This window comes from Haemorhous mexicanus, chromosome 3, assembly GCF_027477595.1.
Source record: "Haemorhous mexicanus isolate bHaeMex1 chromosome 3, bHaeMex1.pri, whole genome shotgun sequence".
NCBI lineage: Eukaryota > Metazoa > Chordata > Aves > Passeriformes > Fringillidae > Haemorhous > Haemorhous mexicanus.
Genome location: NC_082343.1, coordinates 23,368,999 through 23,395,492, shown reverse-complemented (window position 1 = coordinate 23,395,492; position 26,494 = coordinate 23,368,999). Strand labels below are relative to the sequence as shown.

Below are 26,494 nucleotides of genomic sequence, written 5' to 3'. Positions count from 1 at the left end.
CCTTTATCTAATGTTCACTGCTCTGGTGGAACTAGTTTAAAACAAATCCTGTGCCTTGAATGATAGATGGCTTTACAGAAGCTTAAACCAACTTTCAAGCTGCTCACTCATTTTTAAATTTGTCCCATTACTTTTTTCAAAGGAAGTGAAGGATGAAAATTAATTATGCTCAGCACTTACCACTTAAAAGGTCGTTGTCTTCCTGGGCTGGATAAAAGCCTGGCTTAGAGGATGGTGCTCTTTCCTAGAAAGGAACAGATACAGTGCTCACAGCTGGAGATGTGCCTGTGGCTTTGAATCACCTCCCAAGTGGAGCCATTTCCTCTGTTTATCTGCCTTAATGTTTGCCTGGGGGCAAGTGTCTGACTCCTCTCTTGTTGCTGCTTGGAACTTCTTGGAATAGGGTGGCAGGACTTCTGTGCAGTTAAGGATGGTGCCCCTGGGAATGGTCCAAGCCCTCAGGGGCTGCCAGCTTTCCAGGCACGGTTGCCTGAAGGTGGTGTGTGCTGGACCCAAACAGTGTCAAGTCCTAAGGCCTGTGCTGCTCTGCTCCTGGACTGGGTGGATGGGAGTGCTGGAGGAGTGGAGCTGTCAGGAGCAGATCCTGCTGTTCTGCTGTAGGGCTCTAACACTTGCTTGGCCTTGGTTTCTCCAGTTATGAGAAGGAGAATGCATGCAAGGCTGTCTGAAGTTCCTGTCATTTTTATGAAACCAAAATTCCAGTTGTTTTTATGAGACTTACAGTTTCTGGTTTAGATTTCAGATCTTTTCAAGTTTACCTGGCCAAGTCGGGAGGATGGGATCAGACTATTTTCAGTGGTCCCCAGTGACAGGACAAGGAGCAATGGGCAGAAGCTGGAAGTTCCATCTAAGTATGAGGAAAAAAATGTTTACTTTGAGGCTGACAGAGCTTGAACAGGCTGCCCATAGAGGTTATGGAGTCTTCTTCTGTGGAGATATTCAAAACCTACCTGTGCAACCTGCTCTAAATGAAACTGCTTTAGCAGGAGGGTTGGGCAGATGGTCTCCAGAGGTCCCTTCCAACCCCAGCTTTGGTGTTTCTGTGTGAATAGTGTGTTGAGGTGTGCACAAAAGCTTCCCTTTCCTTTATCTGGCCAGTTTTTATCAAAGCTGAAAAATCACATCTCCAAGTTTTTTTTCCTGGGAGGTGTGTTCTGCTTTGCAAGAAATCTGCTCCCAGCATGGCAAGGACAGGTGTCCTGTGCTGAGGTGACTGGAGCTGCTCTGAGCAATTTCTGTGGTGTGAAAGGCCTCGCTTGCTGCAACACAGTGTTTGCAAGCTGATCGGGCAGGATGCTGAAGGCCTCCAGTTGTCACTGGCTCTTGAAAAATGAGACTGTTCTCAGGGCTTTATTGACACTAAACATATTGCTGATTTCATAATGTGAGGGCTCAAAGCTAGTGAAAGTATTACGAGATCTTTGGCAGCCTCTCTTCAAGACAGCAGTGGCTGGACACAAAGAAGCTGAGTACTAGATGGAAATTGAATATTCATAAATTCCTGTCAAAGTGTCCTAAAGCAGCTGGGGCATATTAATGAGTTTTTCTATTATGGAGGGAGGACTTGATATTGTAGAGATTTACTGCCAGCATCAGTGTGATGTATTAGGAAATAAAAATGTGTGGCTGAGCATAGGAAGAAGAGCATAAATTATCTATGGGTGCTCATTAAGGGGTATAGTCTTGCTATAACTCAGTATTTACAGTCTCTTTAAAAAAAGTTACTCTTTATTATCAACTTAAATTTTAGAGTGGCAGACCACCACGTGGATTTGTCTAGACTACAGATAGCACTTTTAGAAATGCTAGATTTCTGTTGGCGTAGCTGTGCGAGTCAGAGTGGCAGAGCTGTGAACCTGTAAACTTGGTGTGCTGTTCTCGTTGTACTGGCAAACTGTGTCTGAAAGTGTGCCTGGGTGTCCTCTCCTGAGTTGGCTGTATTTGCATAAAATCCAAATTTACGGGTGTAGCTACATCCACTGTAGGAGTGCTTTGCTAATACAGGTGTCCTGGGGCAGTGCCCTTCACAGGCTTCATGCTGCACCTTTTTGTACTAAATAGGTAAAGGGCACCCTGTGAAGTTCAGCTCTGCTGATCCGTGTCTGTGTGCATGTGATGTGAATGTTTCAGGCACCAGTAGGACTGGTTCTCCTTTTCCCATGCTGGCTAAACCTATATTAGGCTTTTGTTGGTACGACCAGTCTGATAAAAAATGGTACTTTTGACTGACATAGTCATTCTTTTTAAAGCTTCCAGGCTTAGATCATGTGCGAGCTTTAGGAAAAAAGTGCATGTCTGGTTATCTAGTAGTATCTGTAACTGTGAATTCAATGTCAACAAGCTGTTACTACTGGGTTTACGAGGAGAGATAAGCCCTCTGGAAGCTTCTGTTCTAGGATGCAGGCATGAGGCACGATGAGAAACAAATCTCTTTGTCCTCCACACAGGATCAGGGGAGGTGCAGTACTGTACTGTTCGCTCCAGTTAAGTGCCAGCTGAACAGGGGGACCTACAACTGAGGCAGAAATTGATGTGTGGGTCTGTTCTGTGGTCTTTGAGGAACTGGAGCCCAGAAGCTGCTCTGTGAGGAGGGAGACCTTCAGTGGCTGCAGATATAATGTGTGATCACTTGCAGGAAAGGAGCGTGATAGAAGCTGTCACGTGGCAACGATGCAACCAAATAACAGGGAAGGGGAGATGGGAAATAATACTGTTTCCACACACCATGTTATTAAGGAACACTGATGGGGCTGTAAAGAAAAATGGGCTCATAGCATTTCCAGACAATAGACTGCAGAAGGCTTTTGAACATCTGCTCCTCTCTTGCACAAAGGGGGATGTTACAGATACGGTGGGGTGTTCAGCATGTGGTGGAAATGCTTTTGCTGCTGCAACAGTGTTTTTGAGAGGATTCACAAGATCCATATCTGCTCTGCTGTTTTATCTCCTTTGGCTCCTGCTAGTGCCTTTTGCTTCTCTCTTGGCTTCCTTATCATGAATGAAACTGTCAGGAGCCTTAAAATCTCTCTCTCCCAAGTTTTTCTCTAGATCTCATGCAAATACATGGGTCTGTGCAAGGAGAATTTTGTGGGAAAATGTGCTGGAAGATCTCACTAATAAATTCATTCAGTCTTGTAGGAGTCTTTCTGGTGAAGGTAATGAGGAGCCTCTCCTAAGCATGGTCATCCCTGAAGGGACTCCAGTGTGATTGGTGCCAGCTGGTGAGATCCTCCAGTTTTGGGCATGCTGAATGCTTTTAAGATTTTTCTAACCTGTATATGAAATTGGGTGCCCCAAGTGAAAAATCTGGTAGCAAAAGGAATTAATGATTCCTATGAGCTGTCTTTAGACACTGCCATTCTAAACAGAAAGCATCCTGAAGAGGCAAAGTCAACTCCTTCCAGGGCCTCTGTTACTGCAGGGAGCAAGGGAGATAGTCCTGCTTGGCTCCTGAAAACACTGAAAGAAATCTGAATCAATTAACAAGGAAATATCACTATCTGCCAAGGACTAGGTCTTGAGGGAGGAACAAGCAGCCTGTTCCTGTTGGCTACATTTGTTAGAGGCAGAAGGGTTCACTGTGGTCTGGAATAGAGATCTGCCTGGCAGACCTCAGAGTGGTGTAAATGCCACAAAGAGGGGAGCTGCAGGGTGCTTGTCTTTGGCTGTAGCAGTCTCTCCTGGAAGAGATGGGCTGCCCCCAGGGCTCACTGGAGTGTGGGGAGAGGGTGGCTCTGGGCTAATTCCCAGCTGTCTGATATATAAGAGTGTAAAGAATAGCTATATATGTGGGCTCTTTTCAGGTAACTGTCAAGATTTAAAGAAAATCCCAGAAGCAAACCCTGCTAAGGCAGGCAATTGAAATGCTTGGTGCTGTTTTTTAATTCTTTTCTGCCTTCCTTAAATCTTCTTTCACAAGTTTAATTGCAGATTTTCTGGTCACTATTAGCATCTGAGACAGTGCATTAGGAATTTAGGAGTGAGGGAAAAGAGGGAAAGGACAAATCAAAGAGCACCTGTAATGAGCAGTTCTCAAATGAGCTGAATGCTCTGTCATTTGCCATGGGTGGTTTTCCATAGATCCCTTAGAGAGCTGACAAGCAGCCTTCAACCACTAATATTTGTGTTAGAGAACGTGGGGAGGGTGGGTGCTGGGGAAGGCAAAGATAGCAGCCTTTAAAAAGAGTAAGGGAAAAGATAAGTCTAGGAACTTTGAGTTTATCTGCAGTTCAAGGGAAGGGAAAGGCAACATTAATATTGTCGGGCACTGTTCGTTTCTGAGAAGTTCCTTCTGTGAGCGTGTGGGAGCTTTTGTCAACAAGGGGGGAGAGGTGGGTGTAATAACTTCTTGTTTCATTGTGGCTTTTGATAAGGCCACATCTTATCTCTGCAGATAAGGCAGGGACCTTGAGTCTAAATAAAACTATTTGATGTAAGGGCCCAGCTTGGTGAAAAGCAGCACGTAGGAAGTGGCACTTTACCAGTCTTGCCTTGCAGAGATTGTCAGTCGAGGTGTGCAGTGCCTGTCCCAGCTCAGATTTCCCTTAATGGTGTGGGTAAGACTAATTGTGTACTGATGGATGATTGCAGTCCAGACTGGACAAGGTGACAAGGCTTTGAAAAGTGAAACTGGGATATTCAGAGTGATCTCTTGGGCTGGAACAAATAGGAGATAATTTAGTGAGGGCAAATATACATGAGAGTTGGGTAGCCAGCTGTGGAGAGCAAAAGTGGAGTTTGGTAAAGAAGATGAGCTTTCAAAAATGAAAGAAACCAAACAAAATTCACCAAAAAAGCCCAGCCAAAAAAATCCCCACCCCCAACAAAAAAGCCTCCCAACCAACCTACAAAAAAACCCCACCAAAAACACCAACAAAAAACCCCACAAAAGCCACCAGAACTCGATTCAGTGTGGGCCAACAGGAAAAAGCCAACAGCATGCTGGCTTGGATGCAAATATGCACTGAAAGATGGATTCAGAGGAAATGGGTCTGTTTGTACTGTGGTGGGCTTAGCCAAAGGACTGTGAGAAGTGAGTTGGTTGAAGGGATTCTAAAATGTAAAGAAACAAACATTGTCCTAAAATCATTACCTTGGGGGAGTGAGGGAAGAATTAAATAAAAATTGGTGTCTGCTTTCCTATTTTTACAGAGGAGAAGGTGGATTACAGTCTTTTGCATATACAAATGTCTGTAGCAAGAGGAGAGGTGATGAATGGTCTCCATGCCCACTGTGGAGAGCCAAAACAGCTCCTGATTTGATTTGCAAAAAGGGAAGGATTTAGTTTAAACATTAGGAGACCTTTTTAGGTGCAAGGTTAAGTATAGGATAGATTAGCTGGTGGGTTCCCAGGCTTTTGAGAAGCCAGTTGAAAGCAGACTGAGAATTAATCTGTGGGGAGGGATTTAGATTTGGCTTGTGCTGCCTTGGGCAGAGCAGTGGCTTGGGGATTCTCCAGGGTCTCTGCTTCCAATACAAACACAGGGTTTAAGGCCATGCTTTGACTCCAGCTTGTTAAAAGTGGAAGAAAAGCTCTCAGTGGCTCTTGAACAGGGTCACGCACATAAACCCTGAGGTCTGTGCTGGAAATGCAGAGAGAAAGCAAACTGTTGGCAGAGTGCTCCCCAGGAGTCCAGGGTGGCTGTGTGTGAGGGCACAGCCTGCCCAGAAGTGCAGGTGGATGCTGCTTTGCTGGCAGCTGGTGGTGCCTCCTGAGCAATGCTCCCCTTGCACAGACCCTCCCCACTGATCTCTGAGCTGCCAGGTCCCACTGCAGCTCCTGGGTCCAGGTGCAGCCTGCTGAGTGTGCCTGAGGAGGAGATGCTGGCCCTGCCCCTGCCCCTGAGGCTGTGTTAACCAGGCACAGGTCACACCAAATGGCTTGCAGGTTAATGGTTTTACTGCTTGGCATTTGTCCTCATGATGCACATTCATAATCAGCTGTGTTTTTCTTTCTTTTTTTTTTTTCTTGTAACTCCCATGTAGTTAGAAGTTAGGAAATCCAGTGGATTATCTTGTTTATGGATACCTCCCATGCCTCATCTGCACATAACAAATCTGAGACAGAGACTGGGCTTTGCAGTGGCCACTGCTGTGACCAGTGGGAGCCTCTGTGGGTGATGAAGGAGCCCCATTGTGTGCCTTCCCCAGGGCTGCTCTGTGCTCCCAGCAGTTCTCTGGGGTTCTGTGCCTGATTGTGAGTGTGGAGGAGGCAGGCAAACTCTAATTAGTCTTCTGTACTGCAGGCAGTGTAAGGGTGGTTGTTTACAAATGAAAAGATAGTTTCTAACTTGGATAAATGGGACATGAAATGGCTGTGACAGGCTGTAATAGCAGTGGAAGCTCTGTTGTCACTTGTATTCGACAAGAGGTTTAAAATGCATGAGGTGGGTGAATCAGAAAGTGGGCGAAGCAGACTGATGGTTTCAGATGTATATTTTCATAATCTTCTCTAATACAAATATTTTAGTCATTTGATCTTGTATTTCCTTAGAGTAGGGATCTGTTTACAAAGCTCTTCCCAGAGGAAGGATATGGATAGAGAAGACTGCAAAAGAAAAGTTATACTCTGGCTGAGTTTTCAGCTGTGCTTTTTTGGGGGGCAGTTTTTGATGTGGCATTGGATGTGACTCTTCTGGCCTTTTTTAGGCTGCTTCCAGTATTTTCTTTTTTTCAAACTGTCCAGGATTTCAGGATCTGTTTGTGGAAGGGGATAGGTTACCTACTAGGTTAATAGTGCCGTGTCAGTCTGGCACAACAGCTTTCTCAGCTGACCTGAGGTTGCTTGTCACAGTGTTGTCCCTGTGAAATAATTGTACTCCAGAGATAGTGTCTAGATTGTAACTAAACTTTGGGAACTTGCAAAATCCTGGGCATGAGTAGTTTCCTGCACTCCTGCAGGAAATTTTGTGGATTTTGCCACTTTCTCTGTCCACAGGAGATGTGGAGCAGCAGCAAGACAATAACTCAGTATGCAGGGATGTGGAGTTTCTGTATTGGTAGAGCTTTCTGCAGTGCAGGCTTTGATAAAAAGGCAATAAGTTCTGGTCTGCTGCTGAAGCTATGGGATTATGGAGGCATTTGTAGCTTTTAGGGGGCCATGTAACTATCCTCTCTATCCTGGTTTGTTTATTTGTTTGTTTGTTTTTCCTGCAGAGGAGAGCCAGGATTATTTTGAAAATAATCCCAGAGCACAACCGAGTTCAGCTTTCCATGACTGCCAGCTGGTGCAGTTCAGTGGGGCTTTGTGTTACAGTCTGAGGTGATGCTCAGGGAGTTGCTGCCAGGTGCAGAGAGGACTGCATTCCTCCCATTCACCTTCAAATCTTTTTTTTTTCTCTTCCTTTTCTTTTCCCCCCAGTCATCCTCCAGAAGTTAACAGGACTCTGACAAATCACTGAAGGGGAGAATCAAGTTCTCCAGCCATTGCTGAGATAAGAACTTGAGATGCCTGGCTCTTGGTGTACGAGAGGACCTTTTGATTCCTGTCAATTGCCCTAGCTGGAAGGACTGAAAACTGTTTTGTTTCTGTTCTAGGTTAATGGAGACAGCAAGAGAAATGACCAGGGAGTCCTTACCAATCAAATGCCTTGAAGCAGTTATCCTGGGGATGTATCCTTTCATGTGCCTGTGACTTTTTCCACTGCTGCTCTGTTGAACACAGTGCCCCTCACAGATGGTGTTTGAGAGGGCTGCAGCCAAAGGTGAGTGCCAGCAGCTTGGGAAGCTGCCCTGGTATTCATCACCAAGTTGCTGAGTTGCCTGGGCTTGTAGGTGGGAGTTAGGATGCTGTGGTGGTGGTTGCAGGGGTCCCAGGATGAGGGAAGAGATGAGAATCTTGAATCCATGTTCCAGAAGGCTGATTTATTATTTTATGATATATATTATATTAAAGGAAAATGATGTACTAAAACTATAGTAAAAGAATAGAAGAAAGGATTTCACCAGAAGGCTGGCAAGGAATAGAAAGGAATGGAATGATAATAAAATCTTGTGACTGACCAGAGAGTCCAAGACAGCTAGACTGTGATTGATTGGCCATTAATTAAAAACAACCACATGAAACCAATCAAAGATGCACCTGTTGCATTCCACAGCAGCAGGTAATTATTGTTTTTATTTCCTTTCTGAGGCCTGTCAGCTCCTCAGGAGAAAAATCCTGGCAAAGGGATTTTTCAGAAAATATGGCGACAGGATGCTGTGTGCCAGCTCACAAGCGTTGTGATTTGGCCATGCAGACTTTGCCTCCTGCCCTGGTAATCTGCATAATGTCAGGATCTGACCCAAAGTGCCCAGATAAGTCCCTTTCTACACAATCCTTGTTTACTTTGTTAGCATTTCTCTGTTGGTTGTTGTTGGAGCTTGGTAACACCCGAGGAGGTGGGTTCTGTTCTGTGTTTGTCTGATGTTTACCTGGCCAAGTCCTGTTAGCTTTTGTCTCTGAACCCACAGCCCTGCTTTGTGCAGAAACATGTGTGTGTTACAGTTAAACATTTGAGCTTCCCCTTAGCATAATGCTTGCTTCCTACTCACTCTTCAGTCATTTAGACACTGACTTGCTTCTCCGCCCGCCGGTGCTGTCACTGATAAATCATCCTGCACCATCCTCAAACACTGGAGGAGGGCAAGGCAGGGCTGCAGGAACAGATTGCCAGACACATCTTGTCAGAAATGATCAAGTTTCACTTAAAACAAATCCCAACTGAAAATGAGCCCTGAAGCAAACCTTCTCCTGGGATGTCTCTGCAGCGTTTTGCTGGCTGCTGCTGCCCCCTCCCGTGGGACAGGGAGCTGGCAGAGCCTGGCAGGTAGTGCCTGTGAGAATCCATGGCTGCCGGGGCTGGGAAGGGCACGGGCTGAGCAATGCGTGCCAGGGACAGGCCTTGGATTGCAGTCTGAGAGGTGGCTCTGGCTGACAGGGTTTCCCCTGGGAATGCTGGCAGGCTCTGCATGAGCCAGAGGGATTGGGGTCCTAGAGGCTTAATGTCAAAAAGAGACTCAAACCCCCTCCAAAGCTCTTCCCAAAGGAAAAGTCACAGAATTGTACAAAATCCTGAGTTGGAAGGGACCCACAAAAACCATGGAAGTTCAGGCCCTGTGTTGTCCAAATGGTTTTTGAGCTCTGTCAGGCTGCTTGGTGCTGTGACCACTCCCCTGGGGAGCCTGTTCCAGTGCCCAGCCATCCTCTGGGTGAAGAAGCCTTCCCTAATATCCAAGCTAAACCTTCCTGACACAGATTCAGGGCATTCCCTCAGGTCCTGTCACTGGCATCACAGAGCAGAGATCACAGCCTGCCCCTCCTCTTCCCTTCAGGAGGAAGCTGTAGACTGCCATGAGGTCTCCCCTCAGTTTCCTCCAAGCTGAACAAGCCAGGTGACCTCAGCAACTCCTCAGCTTCCCCTCAAGGACCATCTTCACTGCCCTCTTTGGGATGCTCTCTAATAGATTTATATCCTTTTTATATTGTGGCACCCAGAACTGCCCCCAGCCCTTGAGGTGAGGCTGCCCCAGCTCAGAGCAGAGTGGGACAGTCTCCTCCCTTGCCCGGCTGGCAATGCTGTGCCTGATGCACCCAGGACACGGTTGGCCCTCCTGGCTGCCAGGGCATTGCTGACTCATATTCCCTCTCCATGGTGCTGTTTTCCAGCCTCTCATTCCCCAGTCTATCCATACAACTGGGTGTGCCCTGTCCCAGATGCAGAATCTGGCACTTCCCTTCTTAAACTTCATAGGCTGGTGATCATCCAGCTTTCCAATTTGTCAAGGTCTGTCTGCAGGGCCTCTCTGCCCTTGAGGGAGTCAGCAGCTCTTCCCAATTTTGTGTCATCAGGAAACTAACTAATCATACCTTTGAGTCTTGCATCCAAGTAATTTGTGAAGATGTTGACCTGGCCTTAAAATGGAGCCCTGTGGAAGCCCACTAGTGAGTGGTTGCCAGCCTGGTGTGACCCCATGTGCTGTAAGCCTTGGTGTCTGACCCGTGAGCCTGTTGCTTACCCATTGTGCTGTATATTTCTCTAGCTGTATGCTGTATTTTGTCCAGGAGAGCACTGGGAGTAACAGTATTGAAAGCTTTCCTAAAGCCCAAAAACTTTATATTAACTGACTTTCCTTGAAGTGATGTCAGTGAATCTGTCATGCTTGCCCTTGTGTCAGGGTTGTGCCCCAAACTATTGGAATGGGGGAAATAATCCCCAGGTGGAGCTGATGCCCCTCTGCAGGGTCAGTGTGGTTTGCAGTGCTGTGTTTCTAGCAGTGAACTGATTATTCCACATATCACAGGAGCAAAGGGTGATTAATAACCATGATAACCTGAAAGTGTTGTTGCTGGTTTTTTTGCTTGCCTCAAACCTGGCTTGTTGGTTCAGTTTGGTGGTTTTGGGTTTTTTTTTTTGGTTTTTTTTTTTTTTTTTGAGAAGTGAAGGAAGCAAAATAGTTGAAAGCTATATTTTATACTATTTGTTGCCATTTGAAGCTTCTTCAGAGTTAAGATGAATTTTTCTGTCTCTAGATGCTAATTAAAAAACCCCAAACTTAGGGCAGACTTTTTTTTTTTTTTAATTGAGAAGTTTTAGCCAGGGGAGTGTATGGGTCAGGCCTTTCTAGGACTTCTGTATCCAGTCTTGGAAGTCTCTGACTGAGAGCAGGGACTGTCTGCTGGCTGGTGGTGCAGTAACAGAAGCATTTAGGTTTACAAGCTTCATGCACTATAAACCCCAGGTGTTCTGCTTGAGCAGTGGGTACACAAAGAGTTTAGCAGTGGTGAGTGGATGGGCCACCTGAATTTGTGTGTCTGGGAAGTGGCTGGTACAGAGCCTGTGCCAGAATGGAACCTCGCAGTGCTGCGATGCGTGTGCAGCATGAGGGGTTTTGGGAGGCGTCTTTGGCATGGCATGTGGGGAAGTTTGCTGGTTTTTGGCAGCCATGAGATTTTGATCTTCAGCATTGCCCTCTGGATGCAGCCACGGTGAGGCCAGCAGCGTTCCAAGGTCAGGTGCTTTCCAGTGAAGATGTGCTTACCCTCTGCTGAGTTCCCAGCCAGTGCCTTCACACAGGCCTGAGCTGAGCAGCCCTGTGTGTGTGCTAACCTCTGGTTCCATTCCGTGTGGCTGGAAGTAAGGAACTGCTGTAATTGGTGTGCTGGCAGGCCCTGAGTGTTGCTTGGATACTGAAAAAGCACAGCCCACTCCAGGACCCTCAGTGTGAGCCTTCCTTCAAAGGCCGGCTGGCGCAGAGCGGCTTAGCGAGATGCCACTTTAATTGAGCTGCTCGCTGGCTTTTTTAAAAATGGCCTTTTACTGTGTGACTTCTTAAAAAATGCTTCTCTAATCCCTCTTGGTGCAGAATTAAGTTTTGCATAATTGCCTATGCACTTGATCTTGGAACGTTTTTATAGGGCAGTGAGGTAAAGTACTGAGCTACCCTGTCTGCACACACCAAGGAAGCAGCTGCTCTGAGATGACTGAGAGCTCAAACAGATCTTCCAGCATTATTTTGCAGCAGTCTGCACAGCTCTTTTTCTCTGTGTAGCTGTCTGAACTGGCTTCATATCTCTGCTTACATGATCTGCTTGTCAGAGCCTAACCAGAAGCATTCCTCCTGCTGTCTTCCCCAGGGCATTTCTCAGTTCAGCTGTAAATCAGCTGAGTAATGGTGCGTTCAGCCCACTCTTTCTGAGCAAAGATCCAATTGATTTGAGCTCATGAAAGGGAATAGTAAACCAGAAAGTGCCAAGGGAATTTTATCTGCGCTGCATTCACTTTATTAAAACGTGGAGAGCAAAATATCAGAGGGGGAGAGGGAAGCTGCACACTGCATCCCTCCTCGGGGAGTCTTGTGGAGCGCGTCCACACTGGCTGAGCATAAATCACAGAAATCACAGAAATCACTCCTGTTGCCTTCAGCATCCTTCTCCCAGTTCATGTGAGGTAACACAGGGTATTAGAGCCCCTGGCCAATAATATCATTAAACAAGGAAGAGAAGAGCAAAAGTGTCTCAGGAGTGAGAAATTATTCAGTAGCTTTTGCAGTGTTCCTTCTTTGAATGCAATCTATGGATGGTGTTTATCACGCCTGGAGGCCTGGGTCCATCCATCTCCTCCAGGCCAGCAGGTACACCCCTGGGCTGGAAGTGAGGGTTTTCAGTAAGGGGGAGAGTTTCTTGCAGTCACTGCAGGGTATTGATGTCCGTGTAGTGCTCCTCTTTGCCTCCTGCATGCTTGTCTACAGCTCGACCCACTTGCTAACTGAAATGTGGGAAAGGAAGATGGTGCTGAATGTCTACAGCCCCTGTGGTGGCTGTGAAGAGCTGGGAGAGAGATTTTACATTGTCATGGTCTAATCTTTAGATAGTCCCCACACCTCTCACTGTAGCCAGGCACTGAAGAGTAGGTTTCTCAATCTAAGGGATGTCATCCTGGCAGTCCTGCTTTGGGAGGCTGAACCAGCTGCTTGAGCCTTTCCTCCATGGATCCTGGAGCTGCCAGGGGGGACTCTGTAGACAACATGCAGCTGTGGGCTCAGTCCACAGTAGGCAATCCCAAGCCCATGGGAAATGCTGTCTGACTCCAGCTGGAAACCTCTCTTAAGTGTTCATTGCTGGTGGCTGGGGGCCCTCTGAGCAGTTGCTTGAAAAACCAACTCTTCTGGCTTTACTGAAGCTTTATTGATAGTTTTGAGATTTATTTTCCTCCTGCTCCACATGCTGCTCTGTGCTAGCAGCTTCAGCATTGCTAAGAACTAGAGCGGCTTCCTAGCTCCCCAGCCTGCTGCAGTCCCTCCAGCTCACTGCTGCTCAGTGGCACTTGCTCACGGCCCCAGCCCTTGGGAGTGGCAGGAGAGGGGGCAGCCAGACACCTTGTAGTTTTCTGTGCTCATCTTGACCATACTTAGGCAAAAACACCCTTGCTGGGCTCTTAAGACATGAAGCACTGCCCTTTTTCAGGTATGGATTCCAGCACTTGCTCTTGTTAAACCTTTTGTGGTTGGTGGTTGCCCATCTCCCCAATTTGTTGAGGTCTCTCTGCAGCACCTCTCTGCCCTTGAAGGAGTCAACAGCTCTTCTCAGTTTGCTGCTCCCCAAACTTCCTTTGAGTTCTGTGTCCATGTTATAATGAAGATGTTGAAGAGACCTGGGCTGACGATGGAGCCCTGCAGAACCCCTCTAGTGGCAGGACTCTGGGCTGATGTTACTAATTCTCTAGGACTCTCTCCTGCCTGGTCTGTGAGCTTCTTGTGCTTCAATTTCTGCCCTGTTGCCTCTTGTCCTGTTGGCTGGCACCACTGAGAGGAGCCTGGCTCCATCATGTTGATTGTCAAGAAGACCCAGGATTAGGAGGCCACTGAGCTTTGCTGCAGCTGCTTTTGCCCTCTCCTGCTCTGCACTGCTTCTCTATTGTGCCGTGTAATTCACTCCCTGACTCTCCATCCTGCAGTCACAGTCCCAGCTCAGAAGTGTGATTACAGCTGCAGCATTGCTGTGTGCTTGCCTTTTGTTTGCCACAATACAGCTCTCCTTGGGCAGAGCAGAAAGGAAAGCTGTAATAATGATGCAGGGACAGAGGGGAAGATCTGACGTGCCTTTCCAGCCCATTTGCTGTGTATTTCATCTCGGGTGGGGACTCTCATTAACCAGTCCCTCAGCAGAAGCAACCCGTACCTAAAGGTTAATTTCCGCAGCAGTTGTTGCTGGGTTGTTTGATGGTGGGTAATTTCTGCCCTCAAAAGATTCTTTTACTCCTACTAAGTATTTAATGAGATTAAATTGCAACTTCTCTGAGCCCTTGTGGCAGAAGTGTGTATGTGTGGCGGGTGGCCACCAAAGCTTTGTATGGACTTAACAGAAAGGCACTTGGGGAGCAGAGTGAAAACCCTTTCATAATGAGGGGGAAAAATAGTGGCAATGTTTGAAAGCTTCCTAGGTGTTAATAAAAGGTAGTGCTTTTTCAGTCACACAGAATGATAAATACAATGGGCTTTTGCAGGAATCGGTCTGTAGGACACAAATTATTGTAACATGACTTTGATGTACACAGGATGCACCTTTTAAGGCCTGAAGCAAGGTGACCTTTTAAATGAGGTGAGCGTGTGCTGAGTTTTCCAGTTGACATAACGGCGCTGGGCCCCATTCTGCCCTTGCAGTATATTTATAATCTTTAATTATAAATCATCTACTGATGGTGGGGTGAAGGTGTTTTTCTAGAAGAAGCTAGTCCTAAGGCAGCAGCAATCCAATGAGACCATCTTAGGCAAAAAGGGCTGTTTCTGTTCTGCATAGGTGATGTTGGGGTGGCTTTGACGCTGCAGGGTGTCAGTGTTTGATGGCAGTGGGGCAGGAGGTGGCTGCACGTGGCCTTGGCTGGGTGACAGATGTGTGTGGTAGGGAGGTCTGTGCTCTGCTGTGCACAGTCTTGCAGACTCATGGTCATAAAGCCAGTGAAGTGCAGCGTGAGCTGAGCCCACAGTGTTGTCTGTTCCTTTATCCTCTAACACATTGTCTCCAGGCTGCTAAAGCTGATGACATCTAGCACTGAATACAGCTAAACATATTTGACATGGAACTGAAAAGCTTCCCTGTGGCTGTTCCAAAAGTTCTGTGTCAAGTTCTGTGTGTTTTTCTTGCCTGACTTTTTTTTTTGTTGTTGTTTTGTTTATTTGTGAAGCTCCTTGCTCTTGACTTCAGATTCTGGGCAGTTCATGCACCTCTTATTAGGTGGTTTCCGCATTTACCCAGAATCCAAAAGTTTGAATGTGTGAAATTCAACAAACACTGGGTGAAATATCCCCCTGAGAAAATGGTTTAGAGAGAGCTGAGCGCCACTGGTTGCTTTTCATGCAACACTATAGAATGAAGAGGAGAAATGTGGGGTGCAGGCAGGGGTCAGCATCCCAGGGAGTCACACTGGTGGTGGCATGGTGTCGTGTCAAGCTGGGCAGAACCAGAATGGAGCCCAAATAGTGTTTTACAGTCTTGGTACAAAGGCTTTTTTGTGCTCTCAGTTTCCCAGCAGCTGTCTGGCAGCCGTGCTGTGCAGGCAGGGGAGGAAGGCTGGTCACAATAACATCCCAGGATATCTCAGCTGTGTGGTGGCTCTCGTTTCACTGCTGTTAGATACCTCCTTTTTGGGCATGAGGTATGGAGAAGAGGGGATGCTGGCGATGCCCAGAGCAGAATCCTGGACAAAGCAGGTTCCTGCAGCTTCAGTGGGAACTGAGCCCGCTCCTCCATCTGTCAGGATGCCCCGACTGTCCTGGCAGTGCTGCCTTTTGGGCTGGTGTATTTTGTAGTGGCAGCACCATGAGCAGCTGACTCAAGATATGGCTCCAAGGTTACAGCAGGTGCCTCTGGCTGGAGTAACCCCAGGCTGGAGCGTTTTGCTACAGCCTTTTCTGGTCATCCCTCCTCCATCCCCCAGGCGTGGGTGGGGGCCTCAGCTGCGGAGGGGACGGGCACCTGCTGTCCCAGGGGCCAGGTGCCAGCACGTGGAGCCAGGGTGAGTTTCAGCTGTCCCAGGATTAGCAGCAGGGAGCTGCCTGCAACGTAGGTGCTGACGCAAAGCTGCTTGTGTGAGGGATTCTCAGCCTGTCCTTTCCCTGGCACGGGCCAGCAGCCTCCCTAGAAGATGACCAGCACGTAGCTCCCCTCTGAGATCACACACTGCACTGGCATGGAGCTTGGTCCTGGCCTCTGCACGTGGTGCCTTTGAAATGGGCAGTCAGTGATTCCAGGGACAGGGTTTGCTTTTTAAGAGCGTTGTTTCTGACCATGCCTCTGTGCTTATCTAATTAATTATTCATCTTGGACCTTTCCTTTGGTTCCTCTCAGCAACAAGGGTAACATGCTAAAACACTGTATGAGGAGTGCAATGGCAAAGGTCAGTTTACAGAAGGAAAGGCAGACTGTTACCTTGGAAAGGAATAAATCCCAATTTCTTGGTACTATTTGAAGACATGAGAAGATGATACTCAGTAAACTAAGTTGTATCAAACCCTCAAGAAAGGGAGGTAAACACTTTTCCCTTTGGAAGCGTGGGAGTTTGATGTAGGTATCAAATGCGGTGCTTCCACAAATCTGGGGAGGGTGGTCTGTCTTTGGGTGTGCTGACCTGAACAGTGTTGTAGTTTTTATCTTTTCCCTAAGTGTGATTAAGAGTCATTTATTTTCCAGGCAGTGAAATGGGCTTTGGCAGCATTGGCTGTATCTGGGCACAGAGATGAATGAGATGAATGAACTCTCACACAGTGAGAATAAGTTTGTGTTTACAGGAAAGCCCTTTGCCCTGGCAGTTAGAACCCCAAACCTGCCGAAGATGTCTCACAGGTGCAATTGTACCTGCTGCTTTCCCAGCACCGTTATTGCCTTGATGCAGTGCACCCCAGCTACTTAACAAACGGGCAGCCCTCCGTGGAACGATTCCCCATCAGCTTTAAAACCCACTTCTCAGGGAACTATTTTCATCACGTGGTGCTTGGGATTTACTGCAACGGCCGCTACGGCTCGCTGGGCATGAGCAGGCGATCGGATCTGATGGACAAACCTCTCACGTACCGAACTCTGAGCGACCTCATCTTCGAATTCGAAGACTCCTATAAAAAGTACTTGCATTCAGTGAAAAAAGTCAAAATCGGGTTGTACGTCCCGCACGAGCCGCACAGCTTCCAGCCCATCGAGTGGAAACAGCTGGTCCTCAACGTCTCCAAAATGATGCGCACAGAAGTCAGAAAGGAGCTGGAGAAGTTTGCCAGGGATATGAGGATGAAGGTAGGTCTGTGCACCTGGGTGTTGGGCTCAGGAGGCAGCTGTGCCTTGTCCCATCCTGCATCCTTGTCCCCCTTGTCCCTTGCTGTGTGTCAGCCTGAGATCATACAGGTATCAGGTGTGCTGAGGGGGGGTGGTGCTTGCATCTCTCTTGGTGCTGCTTTCCCAGGATTTTTGGTGTGCTTTCAAGCTCTTAGAGCTATTTAGTTGAAGGATCTCCCCTGTAGCCTGGGAAACACTTGAACCCATACTTGTCCCTGGCTATCAGGGAGCTGTTGCCCAGTTTGCTTTCCTCAATGACTCCAGAAGACGGTGATTGGGAAGAATCAGCATGGCTGGGACTGGAACTGCTGAGAAGAGTGGCCTGGTTGCAGGTAGGGGGGTCTGTGTTTTCCACCTGAGCTGCAGGAGGTGCCGTGGGACATCTGTGTCAGTGGTTGCCTCTCCTTGCAGGACATGCCAGGGAGCTGATGTCTACTACTCTCAGCTAAATCACAGAGTAGGTTATGTGGGACAGGCGAGTAAAGCGACTCCCTGACAGACTTCCCTGCTGGCTGGTTGGACTGAAAAGCTCATTGGGAAGCTGCCAGGGGCCTGCAGGGTTTGGCTGCCCTTGGGGATGAGGGGTGTCCCTGACCGTGCCGCTGAGCCTGGCATGGGCCAGGAGCTGTTTGTGGTCATGGTGGAAGCAGATTTGGTGCCTGTCCAGTTGGCTGCCAGCAGCGAGAGCAGAGCAGGTGTGTTGCTAAGTAAGGGTCTGGCTCTTGTGCAGAGGTATGTGGCATGGTGTCCAAGTTATTCTGGGTTCTCGTCCCCTTCCCTGCTAAAGGACGGCTCCTACGTGGCAGCCACGTGCCTTTTTGGCTGAGGCACCTGCCCCTTGCCCTGACCTTGGGGTGAGCCTTGCTAGTGGCATTGTAGCCCTGATGCTCTGCTGCCATCTCTCCTGCCCTGCCAAGGAGTTTTGAGGGCCACCTTGTACCATGCTTAAGCATATGGCCTTGATTACTGATGTAATTAAGTTTGGGTTTTTTCCTTCTTGTCTATTCATGCACTTTTAATACTGTCCAGAGAGCAAACAGCTGAAGCAGGCTCGAGTTCAAGAAGTCCACATGGGTGGATGACTTACTGAATTTTCTACTTGCTTTTGATAGAGGGACCAGCTCTCTGTGTGCACTGAGCTGTGACACTGGGTCTTATCCTGGTGAGTGCCTCAGGGCCAGGACCACAGCCCTGAAGCCTTGAAGCTGAAGGCCCTGCATCTGATCTTTCCCTCGAGTTACTACAGAATTCAGAGGGCTTCCATTGCGAGTGGGCTGAGTTTGGAGGATCAGGTCTTTAAAGCTGTCCAGAGTGTGAGTGTAATGCTGATGGCCCTCTGATGTTGGAGGGCCTGGAGGATGGGGGCAAGTTGGAGACCTACTGGAAAGCCTCACTGTCAGAGTTCAGCTGCCAGGCTGAGAGATGGTCACCTCTGTTCGTTGAGAAAAAAGCTGGAGAGGGTGATTTGGCTGCCTGAGTTTCTTTCAGCTGAGGCTCAAAGCCATTTTTCTTATCTCTTGCTGTTGCCAGCTCTAAAGAAAGCTGTGGATGAGACAGTATTCAGCTGGGAACTGAACTGGTGACACCAACCAATTCTTGCAGGGGGCCCCTGAACAGCTATCACATGATAACAGCTTTGAGTTCCTCTTAACCTGGGCAGGGTTTGAATAAGCCCCAAGGGACTGAAGGCTCTTTGTGTGCCATCCCTGCTACTGTATGAGGCCCTTTATTTTAAATTTTTATTTGCAGTAGATCATTGGGTTTATTGAAGGCCACTTCCTTCCCTCCCCCATGTCTCACAGATTCTGAAACCCTCAAGTGCCCATTCTCCGATGAAGGAGAGACCCCGGGGTAAGTCGCTGTCCCCCCGCCGGAGGCAGGGCAGCCCTCAGAGACGGGCCTGCAGGAGAGACAAATCGTGAGTATTCCTGCCGCCATCCCTGCTGGGGCACAAGGGGAGGCTGCTGGTGTTACTTTGCTGCACACAACTTCCCTGCTCACTGGCACGTACAGGAAAACTGCACCAGGTGCCTTTGGTAGCAGAGAGGCTCCAGAAGCTGCTGGCACTGCTGATGTCCTGGCATTGCTGTGCTTCCTGCTGCCTGATGGCCCCTTTGTGCAGGGTCCTTGCACTGTGCAGCTTACAGAGACAGGGGAAAAGTAAACTTGTCTTTCCAAAGTGACATCATCACATGAATTGTGTTCTTTGATTTTAATCAGCTCAAAAAAAACCCAGGCCACTTTCCATGTTGTTGTAGCTAAGAGTTCTTCAGCTGTGTGGGGAAGGATGGATGCAATACCTCTAAATGGATAAAACTGTGCTTCCAGATCCACAGGCCTTTTACAGCCACTGGCAATTCAGACTCCCCTCCCTTAGATGTGGAAGAGCTGAGTTCTAGCTGTAGTGCTCCATGCCAGGAAGCTGACAACTGTGAAAGCCTATACGTAACCCAGATTAGTCACATATTTATGATCATTGCTTTTTAAATAGGCTCCCAGACTACTGTCTCAGCACTTATTTATTTATTTTAAAGCACCTAACAAAGACATTAGACTAACTTTCTAAAGATAACTTCAAGATACGTTAGCAGCAGATGATTTCACAGCAAGCTTTTATTTTTACATGTTCATTGACACTCAGTCCACGTTGCTGTAGTTTGGGCTTTGTCACTGAGAGCTCCTTGTTTAGTGCATAGATAATTATAGTTGTAATGGGCTCAGCTGCTTCAGGCTTCTTCACCTCCTAGATTCTCTTTGAGGAACAGTTTCATTTTGAGCTTCTGATAGTGCTTCTGCAGTTGCTGGAGTGGATCAAGTATTTCTGGAGAGGAATGGGTGTCACTGGGCTTGGAGACTCTCCAGTTGAGGTGGTTTCCTGAAAAAGCTGCTGGGCATGTGGCTGCTCTGCAGTGACTGATCTCTCCTTGGCAGCTTTGCTTTTCCAGCACAGAAAGACAGGGAGTGTACAGGTGGCCTTGCAGGGGCTTCAGCACCTGTTACCTGCTCAGTGGTTCTGTTCTGTTGCTCTACATCAGGAGCAAATTATATGTAACTCTAAAATAAACCCTGAGTCGCCCTGACAGAAGATGCAGGACCCAGACACACTGTGATGAGCTGTGAGCCCTGAAGGGGGAATGGCATCCCCAGGTCAGGGATTAGCTGAATGACACATCCCAGTACATGCAGCGGTTGATATAAGGGGAGAAATACAAGAGGAGAAATGGGGTATTCTCTTCTCCATATTGATGGATCTCTGAGAACCTGGTGGAGTGAGAGGCCTTTGTGTTACACACAGAATAGGAAAGAGTCAGGTTTGCTAGGCTTTAGGCTGGGATCCAAGCTAAAGAATAGAATGGCTGTGCCTATCAACACTGATTTATTTCTTTGTGGGTCTCTTACTCACGTGCTGTAATTACAGCTTTCTTGAGCTTGCTGGGGAGGGGGAGAGAACTCTTTTGCTCCAGTGTGAGCTGGCAGGGGCAGAATAACACATTCATTTGAAAGGCTTCACCTGCTGATGACAAGCTGTTATTACAGCCTGGGTTTTGTCAACAGTAAAATTATATGGGCCTGCTGGGAGAAATCTCCCACTGAAGGATATGGAGTGTGAACTAGAGTATCTTGGCTGGATTGTTTCTGAAGGACAAAGGATGAAACTGTGCTTAAGGATGGAAGAGGATTTCACAGCCACAAATGTTTAACTTCTTATCCTTGTCCCTTCAGCTTTATTAGGTAAATGTTAGTGGTGGCTGCCAGCAAGCCCAGGATAGCCTTTCAGCCTGGAAATGCAGCTGCAAGGCAGGTGGGGCACATTGTAGGACAGGTGGCAATGCAGTGCCCAGTGCATGCCTGCCTAGGAGGCTGGTGTGTAGTCAAATTGCAGCTTGTTAACTGAGCTGTGCAGGAGTCCCTATGCTCTTAGCCCACAGCTGGTGTGATGCTGCATGAATACAGGGCATATAGATAGGGCAGTGTCAATCCCTCTGGTGAGTCTGAAGCTTTACTGTGTCCACTTGCCCATCCTCTGAAGTCCCAAAGCAGAAGGGTGCAGTAAGTTGCAGACCTGTTGTCCTGGTTCAGGGCAGATTTGGGAGAGAACCCCCAAAGGGCCCCCCTAGGAAACTGGATTCTACCACCCCTCCCCCAACCGGTCCAGGAGAAAATACTTCCTAGGAGAAAAGTGGAAAAAAACTGTTTATTAAACAAGAAAACTTAATATTAAACAATAAAACCCCTTGCTGCTCCAAAGGAGATGACAAACCCAGAAAGTCCCCTCCCCAGATTCCAGTTCAGCTCACTCAGTCCCTTATCAGTCCCTCCGGCGCTGGAAATGCCGTGGCCCAGGCCCAGCCCAGCCCACCGATGAGAGCTGCTGGTGCTCTTATGGTTGTTCAGTCCAGAGCAGGTGTGAACAGGTCCAGAGAAAGGGGAAAAAGGAAAAAAAAAAGCGCAGTCCAGGGAACTTCTTTGCCTCAGCTAGCTAAACTAACTAAAAAGCAAGAAAAAAAGAGAGCCCTGTCCCGCCGTCTGTTCATCCGCAGAAAACACGCAGTCCAGAAGCAGGAATGTGTAGGAGTGAGTTCAGTGTCTGAAAACAAACTGCGCGCCTCCTCTCCCCCCCTCAATCTTTGGAGCAAGTCTTAAAGGTGCAAAACTTACTAATCAGCATAAACGGAACGAGATGATTGGGGATAAAAGCATCATATAGTCAACCTAGGACACCTGTGCTGGAACAGGCACTGAAGTGTTTCATCCTCACTAGGAGTTCTTGGAGCTGGAGGGATTTGGGAGAGTTGCTATGAGTTTGGAAGGGAGGGTCATGCAGTAGTCTGGAGAATCTCTGCTCCTAAATGTCAGCTCTCCAGATCTATTTCCTTTCAATTTCATGTTGATCCTTAACATGCATGCTCTGTGACTGGCTGGCAACACTGGCCCTGTGTGTTTCCAGCCCAGTGTAGCTGCTGAAAGGGAAATTCTGCTAGTCTGTTTTATTAGGGTTTGCAAGGGGGCAGGATTACATTAGGATGTGTAAAATCAGGCAGCTCCAGTGCAGACAGCTTATGAATCCTGTGTGCCCAGCAGCTGGGCAGAGCTTGCTCAGCTGCTTGTGGTCAGGGTGTTTTGGACAGGAGGTGGATCTGTGGTGCCTCTGGTCCAAGTCTTGTCTTTTCCTGAAACTTACAGAGGACAGTCTGTTTGTGGCTAAAAGCTACAGACAGTTGTGGATGGGTGGAAATGGGCCTGTCACCATGGGTGTACAGTGACTCTCCATCCCTCCTGGACAATCAGAGAAGGTACTACCATCCAGGCATGCTTTAATTAAAACCATATTGTGACCTTAATTAAAGGAGGGAGAAAAAGGTGTGAAGAGGATCCCTAAATTGGAGAGAAGGGTAAAGGAAGGACACTGGAAGTTTCATACAGTGCATCTATTGCTGGTCTCTGACTCCTACACAAGCTCTGAGGGATGCAGCTTGTAGCTTGTTTACTGGTTAGTCAAATCCCATCTGCTCTGAAGGAATAATGAGGAAAAATGCAAACTATCTTACAGTGATTTCTGTAAGTGTGATCCCTTCCTGCAAGTGAGAGAGACCAGTGAAGACTTCCTCTCTTTTGTGAATTACTTAAATTGAGACAAACACTAGGCATGGTGCAGGGCAGTACTGCAGTGAGGATGGTGAGGTTATTATGAGAGGTAGATAAATGGCAAAGCAACAAGTTTTATTCAATGTGCCACTTGGCCGAAGAGCATTAGATGCCTCAAATGCTGTGCAGATTCTCAGCAGAGGTCTGGTGTTAGCACTTCTGCTCTTAAAAAGAAAAAAAATTTAAAAAATCCTTATTGAATTTAGCAATTAAAAAATATTTCAGAGGCTCTTTTGCACACATTTATGTGTGAGCTATACACTCTCAGTTCTTGGGGCTGCAGCTTTTCCCTGGTGTGTGCCCCAGCAGTGTGCCACAGGCAGGGCTGGGCTTTCCCTGGTTTCCAGCCTGCCTGTGGCACTGCTGCCTCTCCTGGGGCCCTGCTGCCTGCCCTGAGCTGCTCCTGTGGGAATGGGCTGGCAGCCTGCAGCAGGGAGATAAGGGCCTGCCTGGCTGTGCAAACTCAGGGGTCATATCTGCTGCAGAGTGAGCAAAGAGGAAGCACACAGAGTTGGAAACCAGGGCTGAGGAGCTGAAAGCACTGGAGCCATGATCTGCCTCCCATTGTACTGCTGGGGCTTTAGCTGTGTTTCTGCAGGGAAGCAGACGTGCTGTGGAGTACTAGAGAAATGTGTGCTTTAAACAATGTCTGCCTTTAGAAAAGCAAACACATGGCTTAGTGTGAAAGCAGCCAAGAGCCTGCAATAAATTCCCAGATTAGACACTTCCAGACTATAAATCAGCTGGATAGTTTTGGTTTGACAGCTTTGTTGCAGGAGCTTTTCCATTGCTTGCTAAAAAGAGAGAAGACTGATAGCTCAAGGTTTCCTTTGGTTCAGGCTGTTGGAATACTTAAATGGCCTAACAGCATCCCTGTGTGTGAATGGTATCAGAATGCTGGATGCCAGGAGGCTGAAGGGAGTCCACCCTGTGTTTTCTGTTTGCTGTGGGCTCTAGCCCTTCACATGGACCCAGCCAGGAGGAGGGGTCAGGCTGGGGGAGAGCCAACACGCAGTGCCCATGTGAGAGACCCTGCCTATTTGCTCCCAGCTGTTTTGGCTTTGTTCTAAAAGCTGGAGTCCTGCTCCGGGGTAGATGACAGGTGGGGTGTGTCTAGTCTTAGCTACTCATTTAGGGCCTCTCTCAAATCAGGAGGAGGGGGTGCTTCAGGCTCACATCCTAAATCCCAGGCACAGCTTGTCAGAGGCAACACACAGCTAGCTCTATTACAGTAGCTCCTGTAGCCGATTTACCAGGCTTACATTTAAGATGACAATATTAGCTCTATACACCCTCTATGAGGCAGGCTTTTCCCTGCGTGGCTGCTGAGCTCTCCACAGCTGCACAGCCGTGTGGGATCGCTGGTCAGCAGCGCCCTCTTCCCTCCCCTGTGCGCAGGCCGGCGGTGCTGGACAAGAAAGGAGACCTGGCTACACTCAACGAGGTGGGCTACCAGCTCCGCATCTGACACAGCCGTGCCACGGGCTCCAGAGGGCTTCCCGCTGCTGCCGCTGCACTTTACCTGCACTCCCTTGGAAGGAAAAAGGAACGGGACTGGGTTTTAATTTATGTGCTCTCACAATAAAAGTCTGACCTAGATAATAGGGGGTAATTGTTTTTGGTGGCGGTATTTATTTCAATTTATAGAAAAGGCATCAGTGAAGAGAACCTAAAATTAGATTTGCCAGGATATGAGATTTTTTTTCTCTCCCATCATGTAGCAGGTGACTTCAGTGGTGTGAGTTTCTTCAAATATAATTTCCCTGTACAAGTGTTAATTGAACTTGGCCTTGTGCTGGGTGGTTGCATTGGAGTAACTAAAAAATCATATTCTTAGTATTAAGATGTGCTGGGGTGCAGTGCAATTTACAAAAATCATATTCACTATTAATCTTTAATTCAGCAATAAAAGCAGGCAGTGAAGAAGTGGCATAAGTTTTTAAAGTATCAGTATTACCTCACTAGACTTAATAGATATGCAAAACTGTCAGTATTATTGTTTTCTAACCGATTTGTACTGTTTCCCAGCATTACTGGGAGTATTAAAACAGCACTGGATGTTTTACTGCCACCTGTATTATTATTTAATGCGTGTTGCCGAAAGATGTTAAGTAATAGTAATATGCAACTGTATTCTTAACACTGACATCTTGTTAGGCAAGATACAAGGTTTGAAGTTTTTTAAATGATGATAAATGATGAATAATGAATTTTTAAACTTTCATAATTTTTTAAATACTTTTGTCACAAGCTTTTAGTCTTTCTGAACTACACCGCTGAAGCACAAAACATAGAGATTGCTGTTTTGTAGAGACAAGTCAGCTTTTTTCTCATATATGTAGTACCTGGAATAATGGAAAAACTGTGGGAATTGCTAACCTGAGTCTGTGTGCTTTTCTCTCCACATTTATGTGCAAATTTGAACCTTGTCTTTGAAGGCTGAGCAGTCTCTGATGGTGATGCCTTGACACCTTGTATTAAATCAGGCATGGCAGCCTGAAGTTAAACCTTCTGCCGTGCTGTGCAGGGAGTTTTCCTGCACGTGTTGTAGTAACTACTGCTTACTCAGACTTGAATAAGGAACTATGACTGAAATAGATGAAAATCAAGCTTCTCTGCTTCCTCTCTGCTCAGTTGTATTGTTGTAAGACTTGGCTAAGGACCTGTGATGGACAGCAGTGTTCTCAAGTGACGCGGTAAGACTCACTGGGGTCCACCATGTGACTTAGGGAAGTTCTCTGGAAGCATTTGAGTGCTGCAATCCTGGAAATGTTTCATTAGGTGCCTAAATATAAACTGGATTATTGTACATGTCCAGCCTCTACCCTTTGTGCTGTGCTCATAGATGATGCTGCCATGGGCCTGGTGTACCTCCCCTCCTGGGCACTTACTTTTTTGGGATCTCGATGAAGATGGATGCTGTTACAGACTGACAGTAATGCTTATTCAAATGGAATGATGTAAGCTCCTAGGACACTTCCATCAGCCAGAAAATGAATAATTATAGAAGGAAAGAATTGCTTGTTCACAGACCTCATTGCTCAAAAAACTGAATTTCACCTGCCTAGGACAGGAAGAAAAAGCCAAGACCCAGCTAATTAAGACTTCAAAAGCTCTAGAAAGGAAACTTTTCAAAAGTGTGACACCTCTTTATCCAAGTTTACCATATCAATATCAGGAAGGCCTTTCCCATCCCTCTTTCTCTAAACTTTTCCACTCCTGTGTTCACAGTAAGGATTTTTTTGGTTAAGGAGCAAAGCTGAAGAGAGGGAAATACTCTTTTGGTAGAAATTCTTGTGTAATTTGACATCAGCTGCAGAGTTTTGGTTTCAAACTTGAAGCTGCCCAGTGTCTTGTGACCTGAATAATTTTTTAAATGACTTCTCATGGATAAGATGGTGTGGAAAAACTTTTGATCAGTTGTATCCTATAGCACAATGTTACCTGATATGTTGCAACTTTTTTCTATGAAACCATGGTTTACTTCAGCTCAAATAATGGTTGTATATAGTTTCTACCCTTGTCCAGCACACTTAATTTTCTCTTAACTGATACTGAAGCTTTTTAATGCTGTAGAGGTGTGTTGACAAATTGCTTTTGGTCCTTGTTTGAAGTTCTGCTGAAATATTCTCTTGAAACTTGCTTATGATGGCATTTGTCTTAAGTGTGGTTCAAGTGACAGCAAAGTGGTCAAATAGTATAGAAAAACATGCATGACTTTTTGGGCTTTTTCTCATCACTTGTATATGCACAGCATGAAACTTCAATAAAAGTATCATGGTAGTCTTTTTTTATGACTTATGTGTGTTTTTTTTTTTTTTGTTTTTGCTCTTAACATGGGTTGCTACAACTGAACAATGTTTTTAGCTGTAACATGGGAAAAAAACCCCACCCTTTCAGCAGTTCTTTAATATGTATGAAGAACTTAAGATGTATGAATATGTATGAAACCTTAAGATGTCAAGGGCTAAATTTTTTGCTCCTGTATAGATCAGTTAAGTTTTCTGTGATGTGGTGTGCTCTTTAAGC

General features: G+C 47.0%; 1 protein-coding gene across 1 annotated transcript in view; it reads left to right on the top strand.

The window, feature by feature from the left end:
* Positions 1-26,262, top strand: part of VASH2 (vasohibin 2) — a 34,982-nt gene extending 8,720 nt beyond the window's left edge. Inside the window, exons 4-7 of the mRNA XM_059841068.1 lie at positions 7,558-7,632; positions 16,399-16,780; positions 18,622-18,737; positions 23,864-26,262. Of these exons, the coding sequence (XP_059697051.1) occupies positions 7,558-7,632; positions 16,399-16,780; positions 18,622-18,737; positions 23,864-23,933 (643 nt within the window). The 3' untranslated portion in view covers positions 23,934-26,262. The remainder of the gene's footprint in view (positions 1-7,557; positions 7,633-16,398; positions 16,781-18,621; positions 18,738-23,863) is intronic.
* The last annotated feature ends 232 nt before the right edge of the window (positions 26,263-26,494 follow it).